Raw genomic sequence first — 19,140 nt, forward strand, 5'->3', positions numbered from 1 at the left:
GAAGAAAACTCTTAGAAACGTAGAAGAAGAGCGCGGAGGCCTGCATGAAATTTAACAGGTAAAAGAAATAACGCAATTTTTTAGAGGTTTTGTTCTGCGCAGAGGTAAATAAAAACGTGAATTAAATATTTAACGTTTAGTAGTTGTTTAAATGTTTCGATTCTTATGCAGCCAGCTGTAGCTAACTATGATTAGCTTTAGCTAGCTGATAAGATGTTCACTTCAGGAAGCTTCCTTTGTTATTATTAGCTGAAACAATTAACGTTGAGCTACACGCAACATCCCTAACTAGCTAACAACTGAGGTTTTTACTGTAGCTTACTAACTATTAGGTTAAGCAACAGGATGTAATGCTGCACTTAAGACTAAGCTAAACACTAACCTGTGTGTATCTTTGATTCTTCGGCAGGTTGTGAACGCCTCTGTGTTTACGACGTTCCTCAAAATGCAGCACAGTAGCAATAGGATTGAGTAGAGTACAATGTTGTGTTACTCTGACACTGTCATACTACCTGGCAAGAGTTAACAGACATGCCGTGGTGCCTAAACACCAAGCGGAAATATCATTTTTAGCCATACAACACAGGCTTCATAACGCAGTGAAACCGCATTTGTATTTTTTTTTTATCTATATAAGAGCAGTTTCTCCTTATAAATACGGGCTCAAAACGACCTGTCTGAATCTAGACCATGGTAGACAATCGATATGCCACAGCTCTGGTCATCGGCTCGGTGCTGAGCCTGCTGGCCACAGTGTACCTCTCTGTGGCTGTGGGAACTCAGCACTGGTACCAGTACAGCTGTACACCAGGGAAGGGGAGCAATGCCTCCGAGCTCAAAGAGGAGTTCATCAATGGAGAGTTTGATGAGAAGACTTACAGCGACACCATGTTCCGCCTGAACGGCACCCTGGGACTGTGGTGGAGGTGCATCCAGGTGCCAGGCCAGTCGCACTGGTTCAAAGAGCCAGGTGAGACTTCCTGATCAAAAAATGTCATCATCTGTCACAATACAGCTCTCTGCAGGCGACATTATTCAAATGCTGAATGAATTTCACATCCTAAATCCCATACCATCAGATAGATATCATGTTATTCAGACATGATAATGAGGTATACTGATATCTACCGCAGTATAAATTATATATCAAAATCTCTGATGGCAGATGCGTTTTTATCGTCTCGTGGTGGACTGTATATTATCGTCACACTGCCCAAGCCTGCATCACATCCTGTGTACTGGTTGAGTTTGTGCTTCTCTGATTCTGACTTTAGATCCAAAGATGGAGACGCAGTGTGTGAGCTTCACTCTTCCTCAGCAGTTTATTCCAAAATACAGGTCACCTGGAAACCACAACAGTGAAGAAGATCTGTTGAGAACATGTGAGTCTACCCTGTCTCTGTAGGTTGCTGTACGTTTTCTGTCTTCAAATTACCTGGACATATACTTGAATTGTGTAAAATTGGAGATTCATTAGTTGTTTTTCTTTATCACATGGGCCTGTAATTTAATTTTTAAAAACTTGTTAAAATTTACCATCTTGCTCTGTCCCCCTCCCTTTACTGTCTTAACATACACCTGCCATCTTTGAACATTAGATAATGTTTTTGTACATAGTTTTTTTTTTTGGTAATGTTCTCACTTTTTTCAGACTTGTGGAGGTGCCAGTTTCTCTTGCCGTTGGTGTCTCTGGCTTTAGTCTTCCTCAGCGGCCTTGTTGGGGTCTGCGCCTGCCTGTGCCGCAGCTTCACCCCCACTTTGGTTGTGGGAGTGCTCCATGTACTTGCAGGTGAGAGAAATGCATGCATATTTCGCATTTTCCAGCCACAGAACACAGAAAAATGGTATGGAAATGATCTTACCCAATTAAAAAAATAACAGAAGGTAGACATTGATGACATCGTGAACTAGTGTAGGATCATCAGAGTTTTTTGTCGTTATTGTCAAACAACCACCATTGCCGATGACAATCTCTGATGTGACTGAAGCAGAAATCGTGTTCGCGGACGAGGTAATGTGTTGAAGGATATATATAGATAGATGTAATATGATGCCATAGACAACCGACCAAATGAAATGTACCATTATCTTAAATAAAATAATGATTTATCTGGATATGAATATTGTTGGAAATATTTTGGATAATGTAAGTATTTAGGTCCTGTCGTTGTTAGATATTTTAATGCACAAATGTTACATATAATGCTTTCAATGCTCACTAGGGCTGTCCCAGACTAACGATTTACATAGTCAAATCAGAATTGTCAAGTCTTGCCTATAGTCAACTGATCTTCGAAGTGTGTGTGTGTGTGTGTGTGTGTGTGTGTGTGTGTGTGTGTGTGTGTGTGTGTGTGTGTGTGTGTGTGTGTGTGTGTGGGGCTGTGGATTAACTTATTGGGAGAAAACCTGTACTTCCATGTAAAATCAGATGTTGAGCACTCCCATATAGTCAAAATGATGATGATGATCCTCGTTTCTTAACGCCTCCGCGAAGATAGTTTTTGGTAGTTTGTGCTCCATGGGCTATGCAAGTATTGAATTTAGGGCTGTTAATATTGACAGGTATATATTCTTTATTTCTACTCATCTATTGTATGATTTAATGGCACTTGTGACACCCAAAGAATGGACAAATAGGAAACACCTTGACGATACTGCAGTATAAACATGAACATAAACTCTGGTAAAGGCTACAAAGACATCTTTTTTTTTTTATTTTAAACATAGAGAGCGTTACTGACAAGCTATGAGATGACTCACGTCAGTATGTTCTGGAGGAGCAGACAGAGCCAGAGCTGTTGCTGTGCTCGGCTTTAAAATGACAGCAATTGAAAAAGCTTCAATTTTGAAAAATTATTGACATTAAAAGACATGTCTCGCTGGCAATTATCTAACCTACTATAGGGCCCTATGAATTCTGCGATGCAGAAAAGTCGGACAGAATCAGGGGGAACTCAAGGTCCACTTGAGAGAGGCGAAGGAGGAATACAGAAGGAAGGTAGAACAGAAGCTGCAGCAAAACAACATGAGGGAGGTCTGGGATGGCATGAAAACCACTCCAGCATGTCTTCAACCTGAACCTGCAGGTGGGGAGGGTCCCAGTACTCTGGAAGATTTTATGTCTCATCCCGGTTCCCAAGAAAAAACACCCCAGGGAGCCGGGTGACTGCAGACCAGTAGCACTGACATCACACATTATGAAGACCTTTGAACGGCTGCTGCTACATGTCCTCAGACCCCAGGTTCACCATGCACAAGATCCACTGCAGTTTGGATACCAGGAGAAAGTGGGTGTGGAGGATGCCATCCTCTATCTGCTCCACAGGGCCTACTCACATCTGGACAAGGAGAGCGGCGCTGTGAGAATGGCGTTTTTTGATTTCTCCAGCACCTTCGACACCATCCGGCCGCTCCTGCTGAGAGACAAGCTGACAGAAATGAGGGTGGACCCACACTTGGTGACATGGATTACGGACTACCTCACAGAGAGACCACAGTACATCAGACTGAAGGGCCACATGTCAGACACGGTGGTCAGCAGCACCGGAGCATCACACCGTTCTCTCTCCCGTCCTCTTCCCCTTGTACACATCTGACTTCCAGTATAACACCGGGCTCTGCCACATGCAGAGATACTCAGACAATACTGTGATAGTTGGCTGCATCAAGGATGGACAGGTGGAGGGGTACAGGAGCCTGGTAGAGGACTTCGTGAGGTGGTGCAGGACCAACCATCTGCAGCTGAACACCTCCAAGACCAAGGAGATGGTGGTGGACTTCAGAAGGAAGAAACCACATCTCCAACCTGTGGAGGTGGTCAGGACTTACAAATATCTGGGGCTGCAGCTGGATGACAAGCTGGACTGGACAGAAAATATGGACACTCTCCACAGGAAAGGGCAGAGCCGTCTGTACTTCCTGAGATGACTGGGGTCCTTCAACATCTGCAAAAAACTGCTGCAGATGTTTTACCAGTCTGTGGTGGCCAGCGTCCTCTTTTATACTGTAGTTTGCTGGCGAGGAAGCAGCAAGAAGAGAGACGCCTGTCGACTGGGCAGACTGGTGAGGAGAGCTGGCTCAGTGGTGGACTCTCTAGTGACAGTGACAGACAGAAGGACCCTGGACAAACTGCTGTCCATACTGGACCACGCCCACCACCCTCTGCACAACACCTTCATCGGGCAGAGGAGTGTGTTCAGTGGCAGACTGCTGTCCCAGCCCAGCTCCACCAACAGACTTCCCCCTGGCCATCAGACTGTACAACAGCTCCTAGTCATGGCAGGGAGGACAATAGACAAATCTGTACTCTTTACTTCCATCTGTACTCCATTTGCACTGTTTACTGTTTTTGCACTGTTTTACTGTGGCTTCTGTGTTATAAGTTATTTTAATATAGGTTTAATGTATGTATGTTTCATATGCTACTGGATACTTGAATTTCCCTCGGGATAACTAAAGTATATATCTATCTATCTTCAACAAAAATGGAATCAGCTGGAGTCAGTGTGGATCAGGGGTCAGGGCATCCAGCTACTGGTGGAACAACTGCAGTTTAGATTTTCTTGGCTCCAACACGAATCTGTGGTGGTTGGTTACTGTAGCTGATGCATAAATCCACACTTCTCTCATCCTGCTGCCTTCACAAACACAATGCAGTGCTTCAGATCTGCTGTTTTGTGTTGTCCGTCTTTTACGTCTCTCCTGTACTCATCAGGTCTGTGTTCTCTGGGCACCGTCTGCTGTTTCCTGGCTGGGTTGGATTTGCTCCACAAGTATTCCCCACCGCCAGATGGGGTGGAGGGCTCGCTGGGCTGGTCCCTCTACCTTGCCCTCATCTCCTTCCCTCTGCAGATGATGGCAGCTGCTTTGTTCCTGTGGGCGGCCAGGAGTCACCACAAAAACTACACCCGCATGACAGCTTACAGAGTAGCCTAAAGAGAGATTACTACAACAACGTACCTTAAAACGGCCTCCTTGTCTGAAGGCTTTCTAAAAAAAACAAAAAAAAACAAAAACAAAAGAAGGTCCGGTGGCTAGGATTTAGTGGTGAGATTTTAGATTGATCAATCAGCTGAATACGCTTCCCTTCACACCTCCCCTTCTAAGCCTGTAGGAGAACCTATGGTGCCTTCAGGTTAAAAACGTGAAAGGCCATTCTGGGCTACTGTAGAAACATGGCGTACTCCGCCAAAGAGATCCCTCTCCATCTGTAGATACGAAGGGCTCATTCTAATGTACCAAAAACATGATTGAGGTCATTATACACGCATGGAAAAAATTATGAATAATATATTGATTTTCTGCCAGTAGAGCCCCCTAAATCCTGCACACTGGTCCTTTAAGAAAGGATGCAAATTGAATGAAGTGACTGTATCGGTTGTAACATCTCACTTCCTCTGTAACAGTCTTTAAATAGAAAAAAATACAATAACAACAGACCTGAAGGCAGGAATAAACTTAACCAGTTTGCAGCTAATCATCATAAGTGCTCATAAATAGGGGTTTTAAGTTGTTATTTCACCTTTTGTTTTTTAGCATCTCTAGCCTGTATCTCACCCAAAGCATGTATTTGAACACCCAGATACTATGGATGATTTGTTATTTCTGGTGTTAACTGTGTTTGTGTGCTGTACTTAAATTGCCTTCTTTTTGGTTGCCATCACTTCTAAAGCTGCTCACCACTTTGCACTTAAATCAGTAATATATTCCCTCATTTCTGTCCTGCAGTTATCTAAGCCTTGTTAGCTAGCTATTAGTGCATGAAGAATACAACACAAGCGTATTTTTTTTTTGGTTTTCTTTCTGTGTATGCCTTTTTAAGCTTACATTTCCATCATCTGTGGTAATTGTTGATTTCAGTCTGTGGTATGTGTTGACTAAATGTCACAAACTGTCCCTCACTAAAAATGTAACCACTCATCTCCTATTGTCACCCCTGTTTATAGGTATAATATTTATTAATGCAGTTCATTTGAATGTTAAAAACTGTATTGATTTGATGCCACTCTACCTGTGACCCAAATTATGCTACAGCCATTTTACATTTGTTATGTCAAGTTTCACACAACTCAAAATGTTTTTCTAATCCTGGTTGCAGTCAATTACCTGTTCTTTTACAGCTCAGTTTCATTAGTTACTGAACTGACTGGTCTGACGGCCAAATAGGTTTTGTATCAATTAAAACCTTTTGAAATGTTTGTGGCGATACGTTGGACTCAAAGAGACTGGTATTACTGTATAATAACAATTCAGTTTGTAAAGTCTTCACTTGCAAGTGAAAATTCTCATGGATCTAAATCTTTACACTTAAATTTGTGTGGAAATTGAATGAATTTTGTTACCTTTTGTGTCAAATTTCAAAATTATTAATTTCTTACCAGCAGAATACAGATTGTGATGTTTTTTGTGTCACAATATTTTGTTACACGTCTGTGTATACTCTCTGGCTTTTGGAAATGTTTATGTATTCTGATGCACACTGTACCTGTTACTGTATTAATACACCTGACATTTGCCTACTTCTGTAGCAGTTTTTGTGTTTTTGTTTGTTCCTTTGCATTAGAATTTAAAGATGCGGTGCTGTTTTTAGGGACATGGCTACATGCAAAACAAGGGGTTTATGACTAAATACCTGCAAAGCAACCGACATTACCATTAGCATCAGTTGTACTTTTTGTTTAGAGCTAAGTAGCAAATGTTAGCACGCTAAACATTAAAGCTGCCTGATATGTCATCGGGAGTATACATTAGCATGCTGAAGTTAGCATTTAGCTCAAAGCACTGCTGTGCAAGTATGCAACATTTGCATTCACTCATTAAGCAGATAACTATGAGTTAAGTGTCTTGCTCATAGTGGGATGGGAACTGAACCTGGGTCTCTGACACCAAAGGCAAGTGTCTGTCCACTGCCCATTACATTTAGCTGACGCTTTTAAGCGACTTACATTTCATTGTGGAGCAACTAGGGATTGCTCCCACCCCAAAGGCAAGCATTTTATGTATGCACCGTCATACAGCTATATGCTGTAGAATTGCTCAGGAATAGTCAAGTCACATTCACACAGTTAAACCACACTGACACCAGTAGCTGGCTAACATAGCCACATTTATTTTGAATGAAAAAAACAGTAAACCCTTTTTTAAAACTACATTGCTAATTGTGTAATTATTAATTAATAATAATTATATAACATTTTATATAATTTCTTTTTATCATTATGAGACATAAAAAGGTTTAAGGTTTAAGGTGTTGTCTGTATAGAGTACCAGGTGTAATGAATCAGTTGTAATTGTCTCTGCAAGTCAATAGGAAGCTATTTTGTTGCAACTATTGCATTTTTGAATTACCTGTATGCCAAACTAAAAGTTAATATATCTTTTCACCATGCTCTGCCAAAAAGGGTGCCTTAACAACATTTATTTGACTGACAACTACAGATCCACAGGAATTACGTTTTTATAAAATCTTAAGACATTATAAAGATCCAAGTCAAGTCAAAACACACCAGCTAACAGCTCAAAGTGATCAATGTTTCCATTTATTCAAACATTGTGTTTTGCATTACAGAGGGGTGCTGGACCTCCAGTGCCTGTGCACATTCAGTCAAGTAAAACAACTATGTGATTATATCCCTGAGTCTCTTAAGCTTCACAGAGGTAGTCCTGATGCAGAAGTACTGTAGTATTATTATATTACTATTATTTATGTGTCATCGCATATGTTTGTGCATTTGCTCATTTGAGATGATTTAACCACACGATTATACATGCAGTGTACACCCCCCCCCCGTAATTAGAATCTCAAATATTAGCAATATATCTTGCTCTCATTCTGTCTGTACTGTCAGTCCTTCTTCACACTTAGGGACGGGAAGGTCAGAGTGTTCTTCCTGGCTAAATGAAAAGCAATGTTCTTCTCATAGTAGGCACATTCATTTACAAATATAGGGTAGAGTTCTTCTCCCTCATGCTTCACTGTCTCCCCAGAAAATGACAGGAATATGGGGTCTCCTGGTTTGAGAAGCTTGAAGTCATTATCCTGGAGGAAGACAGAGAATGAAAGAGTTTGGTATTTACTGCCCTTGCTTTATGGATTCAAACATGTAAAGTGAAATGTGTGGCATGCTGCGTTTTGTTTAAGCAATACTTTAGCAATCTGTTAAGCAAACAGTTGCTTATTTACGCATCCAGCAATTACAGAGCAACTTTAGCATTCATTTGGGGTTGTGTTTCTGTCGGCCTGGCAAATGCAAGTCCAATGCTCACTGTTTTTTTTAGCTCAGTTTTTGGCCTCCACCAACTCCTGAGGGAAATATCTGGCTCTTGGGCTGCTAAATGCTTCACTATGTTCACCCGTCGCTTAGGTACGGTGGATTTTTAGAGCTTTTTTGCTGAAAACAGCTCCCTGCTTAGGCTAAAAATTACACTATGCAAGCGTTGATGGTGAAAGACAGTAAAGTTGTAGACTTGAAGACTAAAAAATGACCTGAGACTCATTATAAAGCTCCATAAAGCCAAGAGTCTGTAGGTTAATCACTACGAGGAACCCCTTTCACATTGTCATTTGACACATTGTTATAATAAAAACATAAATTATTAACCCCAACCCATTTTAAGTGAAGGTTAATGTGTCCCAGTCCTGTACCTGCAGCTGGGGGTGTATGGCAGCAGTAATCTCATTGGTTGCAGGATCCCTTGGGTAGTCTAAACTCTTCGCCACAGTGTATACTTCCACTTCACCTCCTTCAAAAGTACTTCCTGTTGGCAAATGACAGTGTGAGTAATGAGTTTTAATGCAAGTGTTCTCAAAGAGGCTCATGGTTAGTAAAGTCATTTTAAAGAGTGAGTGAGACAGCTGAACCCTATCCCAAATTATAAAAACATTTTATCATATATCTTGCCATGCAGATGGTTGACTCAGGGGCATATATCTCAAAACCTGGGCAAATAAAATCACAACTATCTCCATGGCTACATATTACTAGAAATAGATATGTAATTAAGTAAGTAAAACTATATTTAAGTAAAACTTTTGAAACCAGCGTAACAATGTGCAAAGAAAGTGTCTATTCTATTAGTATAAGAACAAATCAGAGCAGTGAAACATCACTCAGCAAAGTTAGTTGTTCCATAATCTAGGACCCAGAACAGCAAAAGTCTTAAACTTTAAGTGAGAAAACATGTTTTGTTTTTTTTGTTTTTTGGGTGATCTGATGATTTAAATACTAGGGTTTGTTTCTTACCAGAATTGAATCCCTGAATCCATTCTACTGTGAGATCCACTGCCTCTTTCGCCATGTTAAAGATATCAGCTCTGACCACACCAGTTGGTTGTGGACCAATCTCTATCGCTGCAGAGAAGAAGAGAAACAATTCCAACATTTTACACTTTAACCAACTCAATTATTCAGAAAAAACTCAAAAACAGACAGAGGGATACACACTTACCGAAGCCATGTTTGCCCACTGACTCCAGGGAATACGCCTCAGACATGGGTATATCGATCTGGATTGCTCTCACAGGCACAGATGTCATCTGGCTCTGAAACCCAGACAGACAGGTCAGCTATTTGCAGCTTTAATACAGTTTATCCTGGGATTTGACCATAAATTCAGATTTTTATTGACCTGAGACCACAATTACATAGCAAGGAGTACAAACAGCATAATGCAATGAGGTAATGATAAAATACTGGTACCAGGAAGAACATTTTAAAACACTAAACAAAGATTACTTGAAAAGAGGCGAAACATAGTTTGTTCAGTTTAATCCAAAACAAAATATCTCAACAGCCACTGGATGGGTTGCCATGGAATTTTGTGCAAACATTTGTGGTCCCTAGAGGATGAATCCTAATCACTTCGGTCATCCCCTGACTTCTCATCTAGCGTCACCATCAGGTCAAATCTTCTAAATTTCTTTTAATTTATGAATAAATACCTGAAACTATTCTCTTCTGTACCTTGTTTTGTGCAAATTAGCAGATGACAGCATGCTACAGTCCTAAACTCTATGAGAATGATAAGCATTGCACCTGCTCAACATCAGCATGTTAGCATTGTAATTGTAAGCAGCATTTTGCTTAAACCACTGCTGTTTCCTTGGGGAGAATTTAACAAATAAATGAATTACAACAAGACATTAAAACAAAGGAGAAAAAACAGAGAAGTACATGAAACTAAAATCAGCTGGTCCAGAGATCTACCAGTCTCAGACACCTGGCCTCGAGCAGAAGACAAACATAACATTAAAAGCAGGGAGACTGCTCCCTCACACAGTGGCCTTGAAAACTCTGCTTCCCATTGGAACGGAGAAGTATAAGACATAACAATTTTACAGACAGACATTTCATAAACACACACACACAAACACACACACACACACAAACCCTTGCATGTCCTAGTGGACGGTAAACTGCCAGAGAAAGCATATAGTAGGATAGATCAATTTTCTGCCACCACATGCTGCAGTTTCACAGAGCTGTTTGCATGGCTGCATGACTTGTTAACTGCAAAATGTCCTTCTAACACCTTAACTTGGTCACATCCCTTTAAAAAACAAGTTTAATGGATCCTTATCAATAATGTTTGTTCATGTTATGTGTTCATGTACAAAATGGATATCTGCAGATATACTTATCACATTTCAAATATCGATTATTGGTCGGGCTTTATTTCATTATCCTTGTATTCTTACATTTAAAAAAACTGTGGTACTCATTTCAGACACTATTCATCATATTTGTGAGAGTGTGGTTCCTAAACCTTTATACCTTCCCTTGGTATTTATTACTCCAAAGTTACTGTACACCCTGAGTGTAATGTCTCTCCTCATGTTTTCATGAACATAAAAGCCGATATTCTTTAGACACTTTAACTTGGACAATCTTTAAGTTACATGTAAATTAAACAAATTTCAAGTTGAAGATTATGAAACCCGTAGTTGCAGTCATTTATGCTCTACATTTGTTGTATTAAATCTTGGGCTTTATTACAATCAAAGTCAGAAAGCTGCATGTCACACAGTCAAATTTTACACCTAAAAATATTTGTCAGGATGACTTCATGAAGCTCCCACCTGTATGTACTTGTAAATGTGCAGGGTGATCCAGTCTAAGGAGCAAAAGATGAGGCACACCCCCATGTTGGCAGTGGTGTTGTGGAGATCACAGAGCACATCCACAGCCTCTTGGCTTCCTTTGGGCCCAAGCTGAGCGTTCAGCTCTTGGGCTCGCCTCAGCTCATAGGGTGTCGAGTCCGTTAGGGGGGCACTGGAAGCCAGAAGATGTAATGGAGAGTTTTCTCATAAATGCATACTTTTGTCTAGCAGTTTTGTTTTTCTATTACATGACAGATAAACATTTTAAACAATCTATGTTAAGGTTTTGGTCAGTAACTTTTTTGTTTCGCCTTACCTCAGCAAAGCATTTGTGAAACAGCGATTGAGATCTGTTTCTATGTATCTTCTGCAAGCATCCACAGCCAGTGGATTTGATAGGACTGTGGTTATAGAAACAGATCCAGCCTGATCTACCTTCAGTTTCTGCATTTCTCTCACCAAGTACACCCCTGACATCTCATTTCCGTGGGTGCCACCACAAATGGCAATGCGGGACATTTGCGGTAAAGTGACACGCTCCATCTGTTAGGAGAAAAGAGGTTGTTAGTAGTGTTGTCCTTTCTTACGTTTTCCCATAGTTATTCCTGTCTGACCTCTCAGCAAGGTATACATTCATGAAGTCTGCTAAGTCTCCCTGTTTAAAAATGCATACATGTTATACATAAACCAGCCAGACGAGATTAACCTGTGATTGGATGGGGAATCAGGTTCAGCCTTTGGTCAGAAAATTCTGTGAAAAGTGTAGAAGTACTGCTGAATGACAGTCAGTGAGTAATTAAAAGTAATGAGTGACTGACCCAGTCTTAATCACATTAAAGGAGATCCCAGCAGATGTGTTAACCTCTAAATAAACCAGTATAGTTCTTGAATTGAAATGTGTTTAAATTGAAGCAGTAAATGGAAAACCCATTTGACATTTCTAATTTAAATGATATTTTTAATTGACTCATAAATTAGTGAGATTAAATTCATATTAAATTTATTTCCTATTTTGTGTATCAAATTGACCAAAATTATTCTCCACAATTTGATTTTGGGGGACAAAGGAAAATAAAGGTTTAAAGTGCAAATTTTAATATTTTTAATATTTACTCCCGACTGGGGAAACATAAAACATTGCCCGAAATCTTTTAGTATTTTGAGAGTTTCTTTTGGAATTCGGGCAATATATGTATTTATTAATGTAGTTGTCAACAACTGTAACTCTTTCTGTGGGCAACCTGAGGCAGATAATGAATGACAACACAGTTGTAATATTATAAAACATATAATTGTTGACAAATTCTGTACATGAATAAGCACTTAACAGTATGTCTGATTGCAAATGTGTTATAGTGTGTTATAAACAATTTATACATTTTTACATACTGCTTATAAATGCTAAATAGGGACTTGAAGTAAAATGTTACCAAAAATGTAACATGTGTGCTTGCAATGTGTAGGAACTACTTTTTGTTGCACGCTTTCATTTTTTTAGGCATTTCTTCTGGTAATACATTAGACAACACTCAATGTCAGCAGTGAAACAAACATTCAGAAGCAGTCACACTTTCGTGTATCCTCATCAAAATGAAAACAGGCACAGAACAAACATTAGTATTTTTCAGGAATGTGTCTGGGACACAGTTTCAAAGTCTGTCTCAGATACAGCAGGCGGCCTTAGAGTTAATAAAACCCATAAAGTAATAAAACAATTGCCTATTTGTCACAACCAGCATCCAGAGTGTTGTTCTTCACTTTCAAGTTACAGAAATACACAATTCACAGAAATAATAAAGCATTAACATGTAAATAGTTCCCACCAATAAAATGTGCATAAACATATATGCAAGAAACGCAAGAAAGGGCTGCGTGTCTTACCTTTCTTTCTCTTCAAGTTTAAAGGTGAAGTTAACATTCATTAAGTTTTCCAAAACCTGTTTAAAATGTGAACATTTTATACATCAACCAGCCTGATGAGATTAACCTCTGACTGGATGGTGAAATCAGGTTTAGCCTTTGGTCAGAAAATGGGGTGAAAAGTGTAAAGCCATTGCTGAATGACAGTCAGTGAGTAATTAAATGTAATGAGTGACTGACCCAGTCATGTTACAGGAGAGCCCAGATGTGTCAACCTCAAATTAAACATGGAGATGTAAATACAACTTAGAATTTAGGCACTGTTTGAACAAACTGTAGTGTCTATTTGCTGAACCTCCTGTAAACTGTTGACTTTTAGGTGGTGCAACTCAAGGTGAGACACAGACATCAACTGTCTTGTGTTTAAGTGTTTATTTGCCAGTGGAAGCCATAAACCTAAAATATTTCTTACATTTCTATCATTCACAACATTATCAGGTCTTTAATTTGTGGCTGTACATTTACTGCAGCCTAATTTGTGAGTGAGCAAATATGAGAACAAAAAGAAACCCCAAAACTGCTTTAAAAGCTGCTGCTTAATGATGTCTTTTTTTATTCCTCTGGTCATCTCAGCCTCCAAATTGATAAAATGAGACAAATAAATACATACCTCTCCTCCAACTGTTACTAGACTACATTCATGTGGGGGAAAAAAATCTTCTTTTAGTGCCCAAACTTTATTATTTACAAAAAATGTGGTTGCATTTAAATTATAATTCAGCTGTGAATTTATCATTAGTTCCAGTTTAGTTAGGAAAATAAATGATGTTTTAGCTTGCGAACAAGGTGGAAACTTTAATATTTTCAATATTTACTACATTCTGTTTTGTTCTTAACTGGGGAAACCACATTGCCTAAAATATGTTAGTATTGTGAGAGTTTCTGTTGGAATTCAGCAGATATACATATTTATGTAGTTAATATAACATCATGTGGGCAAGTGGAAGCATATTATGAATGACAACACAGCTGTAATAATATAAAATATATAATTGTTAACAAATACTGTACATGAATAAGCACATAACAGTACATCTGATTGAAAGCACATCATAGTGTAAATAATGAATTACATTTTTACATACTGCTTATAAATGCTAAATAGGGACCTAAAGTAAAATGTTACTGAAAATGTAACATAGGTGCTTGACAATGTTTACTGAGAACATTGCATTTATGATAAACTCAGTGCTGACAATGTGTGGGAATTACTTTCTGTTCAATGCTTTCATTTGTCTACGCAACTCTTTTAGTTATGCAATAGAAAACACTATGGACATTCAGAACAAGGAAGCCTTCTCATCAAAAAGTCATGCAAAACAGGCATATTTGGGAAGAAGAACCATATAAGTATTTTTCAGAAATGTGTCTGGGACACAGTTTCAAAGTCTGTCTCAGAAACAGCAGGCAGCCTTAGAGTTAATAACACCCATAAAGTAATGAACAAGTCACAACTAGCTGACGATCTGCATCCAGAATGTTGTTTTTCACTTTGAAGTTACATGATAAGCGGAGAAAGAATAAAACATTAAGATGTAAATAATTTCCACCAACAAAATGTGCATAAAAATACATGCAAGTAACAATGTTTGGGACTGCATGTCTTACCTTACTGTCAAAACTCAGCCCTGCTCCACACTCACTGAACATCAGCAACCTTTGAACTTTGAGAGAAGTCGTATCATGACAGCAACACAATCTGCAAGTTAAACCAATACAGCCACTACGCAAGCTACTTTCTCAGCCACGTTGCACAGACATGAATGAAGTCAGGCACAAACAAGTTCCCACACAGACAGACCTTCAATTTACTTCCTTGTGTTTCTTGCTCTTTTCTGTGACCCTCCTCTTTATGTTCTTCAGCTCAAATTTCAAGCAGTCAGACAGTCTGTGATGCAACAGGAACTTGCGGTCTTCTTGCGATTTTCTACCAAACCAGCAGGAGTCATTCTAAGTATTCTGTGGGCTGCAGAGCAACTTTGAGGTGGAAAAACAACAACAACAACAATATACATAAAATATTCCTATTAGATTAAAATATGTCCTAGGTAAGGCAGACCTGGCCAAATTATCAGACAGTCAGACAAAACAACACTAACAGTTGTATTCCACTTTCTGTTTTGGTGCAATCTTTAACTTAAGCCACTTGCACAACACAGTCTAAAGGCATCAACGCATGTTCATCTTGTCTCATTACATTACTTTCTTTTACTCGGCTTTCACGATACAATGCTGTTCATCACAACCTTTTTTCGCTTTGTGACCCTTTAAAAATAAAGCAGTGTCTACATGTGAGCCCTTGCCTCAGGTGTCAAGTTTTGATCTCTAAACATTTCAGACTGGGTCATTTTAATAAATGTTTGAGACTTTCAGAAGCAAAATGATCCAATTTTTCACATAAAAAATAATAATAAAGACGGGTCTGAAAAAATGAACTTGACTTTGTATACACCAACTTAGTTTCCTCTTCTTGCCTGTCCCATTAATCATCTTGGGACCCCTCGGATGCATCTTGTGACCCTTTAGAGGGAAACTGAGCCTCAGGTTGGGTATCACTAATCTCTTAAATATTAAAATGTTGATTACCTCACATCTTTTATATCTTTCCCCTCCATATAACCTTTCGGGCCTCTTCCATTTCTCTCACTCTCTCTGTCTCTCCAGAGAAGTCCTAAGCTCCATTTAGACATGTAATCGGATCAGTCACTTGATCATAAGCTGCTTCCTCTCACTCGTTCACTCTGCCTCTCTGTCTATCATCCTCGTGTTCTCTCTGCCAGTTCAATTAAATCCAGTGGATTTCATTTCTCTTCCCTTCAGTTCATTTCAACCTAACAAGCTTTAAAACTATATTGCCAAAGTGAATTGAATTGTGAATGAATGGAAAGAGCACTATTCATGTTGACAGACAGGCTTCTGCCTTTGTTCAGCTCTTTTGAATTTTAACCTGTTGACATCTGACCTTTAATTAAATGTATAACAAAGCTGTACACTTGCACTGACAGTTTAATGCAAAATAGGTTTTGTGTCAGTATTTTATTTTTGTGGACCATTCAGCAGTTCCCGCTGATCTTCTGATTTAAAGGTATAAATAATGTGTGGTTTAAAGTTTTAAGTTGTGCATACACATGGTGTGTTTATATACATGTATTTGTCACAATAGTCACAATGCTAACACAAGTATGCACACACATTTTGTCCTTATGTTTGCTGAAGATGTCAGAAAAGCTCTCAAGCCCGACAATAAATGCACAGTTTTCCCCAATGGAGGAATTATCGTGCTGACAGTGGAGAAACAAAGACTTGCCAATATATTTGTAGTGTAATGCAACACTTCCTTTACATATTGCTCTGCCCTCATTTATTCTCCAGATAATTCATCTTCGATTGCCTCTGAGGAATAAGAGGGAGAAATAAACTGGCACATATAGAAAAACACAGAGCTCCACTTGTTTTCGGTGCAAAAATGTAGTAGTCTTTAAGACAAAAATTTACTTTGTGAGGCCTTAACTGACTTCATATATATTTATGCACCATGTTTCTTGTGCCTCTATCTGAACTATCATGTGTTTTGTTAGTTGAGTCCTGATTTCCTGGTATTATAACTGACCGTGCACTACAAACTGTATAATTGAAATCAATTTATCTCATGGATCACAATATATTTATCGCTCATATCCTAAAAATTCAACCAACCAAGGTTGAATACCTCAACATTTGAGCAATGATTATCAAACTCTTTAACGTGTGACCTGACCCCTCCCAAAAAAGCAGCATCCACTGGTCCACTAGAGACATACTACTTAGATATTGATGAATCTGAATTGAAAAACCTAATAATGTTCTGTGGAACATGTACTTTTTCTTTACACTTTTAACATTTTGTGGCCTACATTTTGCTGATAATACTTTTGTACTTTCACCTGGAGTGCTTTTTTGTCTTTCTGGTTTAGACACAACTACTAATAGGTAATGCGGATGGGCCACAAAACGTGGGCAGAATCTAAATATCATCACGTCATATCTGGTGTGTAATTTCAGGAACAGCCTTGAAAAATGTGGCTTCGCCTCTGATGTGTCACATGTACGTAACAGAGCGTGACAACCACCTCGTGTGTGTGGAGGTATATGTGCTCAGCTGAACGCCATCCAGTTTCAAACAAATTTCTATCCACGTTTTTACACCACTGGTGATGTTAAGTACACTGTTACTCATTTACCTTTCTCCACAGGACTCTGTTGACTGGACTGCACTACTGTATAAGCTTCTCTTGTCAGTCAGTTTCACTGTTTTTCTTTACACAGATCAAATGTTATCCTATTACACACAGATCAGACAAGAGACACACTCATCTCCCCCGCTGTTGCCTCCCTTGTGATTAAATGATGCCTGAATTATGCATGTGAAGAAGGAAAAATCATTTTGATGCAGCTAATGATATTATGAGCTGTTACTTCATAGCTTGTGACCTTTTTAGTATGGGAGACAGGGTGTGTGTAGAAGTGGTTACAACGGTGGCATTTGAGGCATGGAGTGGTCTCTGGGTAATGAGGTCTTGCTGAGAGGAAACATACTTTCTGACCTTCTTGTGGTCTTTTCCCAGTGTGTTGTATGTGTTTGTGTGCTCTAAAGGGACTGACCGATGAACTCATAAAGAATCTACCAGTCTACTTCCATGTGCTCAGAAAATATTTTATTGTGAAGGATGCCAAACTATAAAGGCCAGACTTGACAATATGAGTATGGACGTGAAACAACACATTGTACATCCTAAAAACAATCACAGCAGGTACACTTTGCTAAGTGGCAGTAGTACCCAGCAGGAGGAAGATATACTAATTGGTTATTTTCTCTATGAGGCAGATGCCTTCACTGACCTCATGAATTACCTCACCATTAGCTTCTCTGTTGTGTGGTTGATTTTTGACAAAAGTATTTTAATTGCAATCAGATGAAGCCTATTTCATGTTCAACAAGTGTTGCTGACCACAGTGCAGAGGACACATGTAGTATAAAGCTTCTTTACTTTGTTTAATTCTATGAACAAACTGACAAGAAACTGTGTGTTTAATGCCACGTTTACGTTATGGTGGATGGATGGCAGAGATGGGAAAGATTCATATGTTAATGATTTATGAGAAGGTTAAATGATCACAGAGTTGGTCATATGAGGATGAAAATACTGTGCATTGATTATATACAACCTCACATCCATTAAATTTGGATTTAATGACATTGGCTGACAGTTCTTTTTGCGTGTATGTAGGACATCCATATTTGTTTGGTTTTCAGGCACTTCCTGTCAGCAAGTCCAGCAAGCTCCTAGTCATTGGTTGCGGTCCAATAGTAAAAAAAATCCCATTCATTCTGTTGTCTGCTCTATTTTTCCCCCTGCCACACAAGTCTCTTGCCATTTCAGAGAGACAACATTTCCACCTCCCTTTAACCCCTTTCCCGACATTCCCATCACCTGACCTTTCCCGCTCACACTAACTCACCTGTTTCCCATTTCCCTTATTGACCTTGGAGTATTCACACAACCCATATTTCCATATTCCCAGATTGCCAGATTGTCGGATGCTTTGGCTCTGAAGCCTTTTGTCTGCCTGCCTGACCACTTTCCTTCCGATTCTGCCTGATCCCTTTCTGGATAAGTTTGCCTATTTTACCTAACTTCAAGCCAACTTCCAAGTGCCAATTCCAACATACTGGAGCATCTGCAAAAGCCTATGTTACCCAGTTGTATTTACGGCTTGGATGTTGAAGAAACTCATAATTATGATAAATGACATAACTGGATGCAGCATAAACCCTTAAAAAGGTTTAGGTGGCTGTGTCTTTTTAGGGCATGCATTTCAGATATTCAGACATATTTTTTATGTCTTAAAACTAGGGTAGAGAAATTATTTTAATTTAATTTAATTTAATTGAAGTGACTGCTACATTTCTCATTGGAAAAACACAGAGTCAAAAGTAGGGATCGCCCAATCCTGTTTTTTTTCCTCACTTCTGACGCATCAGAAATGAATAGCTGCTAATACTCTGATCTGCCATACATTTTTACATTATTTTTTGTGTGTAGTTATCCCACATAGCCCAGCTGCACAGGATATACAATACT

At 39.2% G+C, this 19,140-nt stretch overlaps 2 protein-coding genes across 3 annotated transcripts; one reads left to right on the plus strand and one right to left on the minus strand.

The window, feature by feature from the left end:
• The first annotated feature begins 3 nt into the window (after nt 1–3).
• Nucleotides 4–6,518, plus strand: LOC123969159 (claudin domain-containing protein 1-like). Of its 2 annotated transcripts, none has more exons than XM_046046282.1 (5): nt 4–58; nt 410–970; nt 1,275–1,382; nt 1,652–1,789; nt 4,715–6,518. In XM_046046282.1, exons 2-5 carry the CDS (start codon nt 691–693, stop codon nt 4,933–4,935), a joined length of 747 nt encoding a protein of 248 aa, XP_045902238.1. In that variant the 5' UTR covers nt 4–58; nt 410–690; the 3' UTR covers nt 4,936–6,518. The 2 variants fall into 2 exon arrangements, with proteins under 2 accessions (XP_045902238.1, XP_045902239.1); XM_046046283.1 differs by lacking the exon at nt 4–58 and adding an exon at nt 83–104.
• Nucleotides 6,519–7,516: 998 nt separating this feature from the next.
• LOC123969161 (N-acyl-aromatic-L-amino acid amidohydrolase (carboxylate-forming) B-like) lies at nt 7,517–14,779 on the minus strand. Its single transcript, XM_046046286.1, has 7 exons — nt 14,627–14,779; nt 11,415–11,641; nt 11,078–11,270; nt 9,448–9,541; nt 9,243–9,350; nt 8,645–8,757; nt 7,517–8,038 (listed from the first exon to the last, which is right to left on the minus strand). The coding sequence occupies exons 1-7, from the start codon at nt 14,666–14,668 to the stop codon at nt 7,844–7,846; spliced, it is 972 nt and encodes a 323-aa protein (XP_045902242.1). The 5' UTR covers nt 14,669–14,779; the 3' UTR covers nt 7,517–7,843.
• Nucleotides 14,780–19,140: the final 4,361 nt, after the last annotated feature.

Source organism: Micropterus dolomieu, linkage group LG04 (genome assembly GCF_021292245.1).
Source record: "Micropterus dolomieu isolate WLL.071019.BEF.003 ecotype Adirondacks linkage group LG04, ASM2129224v1, whole genome shotgun sequence".
Classification (NCBI taxonomy): domain Eukaryota; kingdom Metazoa; phylum Chordata; class Actinopteri; order Centrarchiformes; family Centrarchidae; genus Micropterus; species Micropterus dolomieu.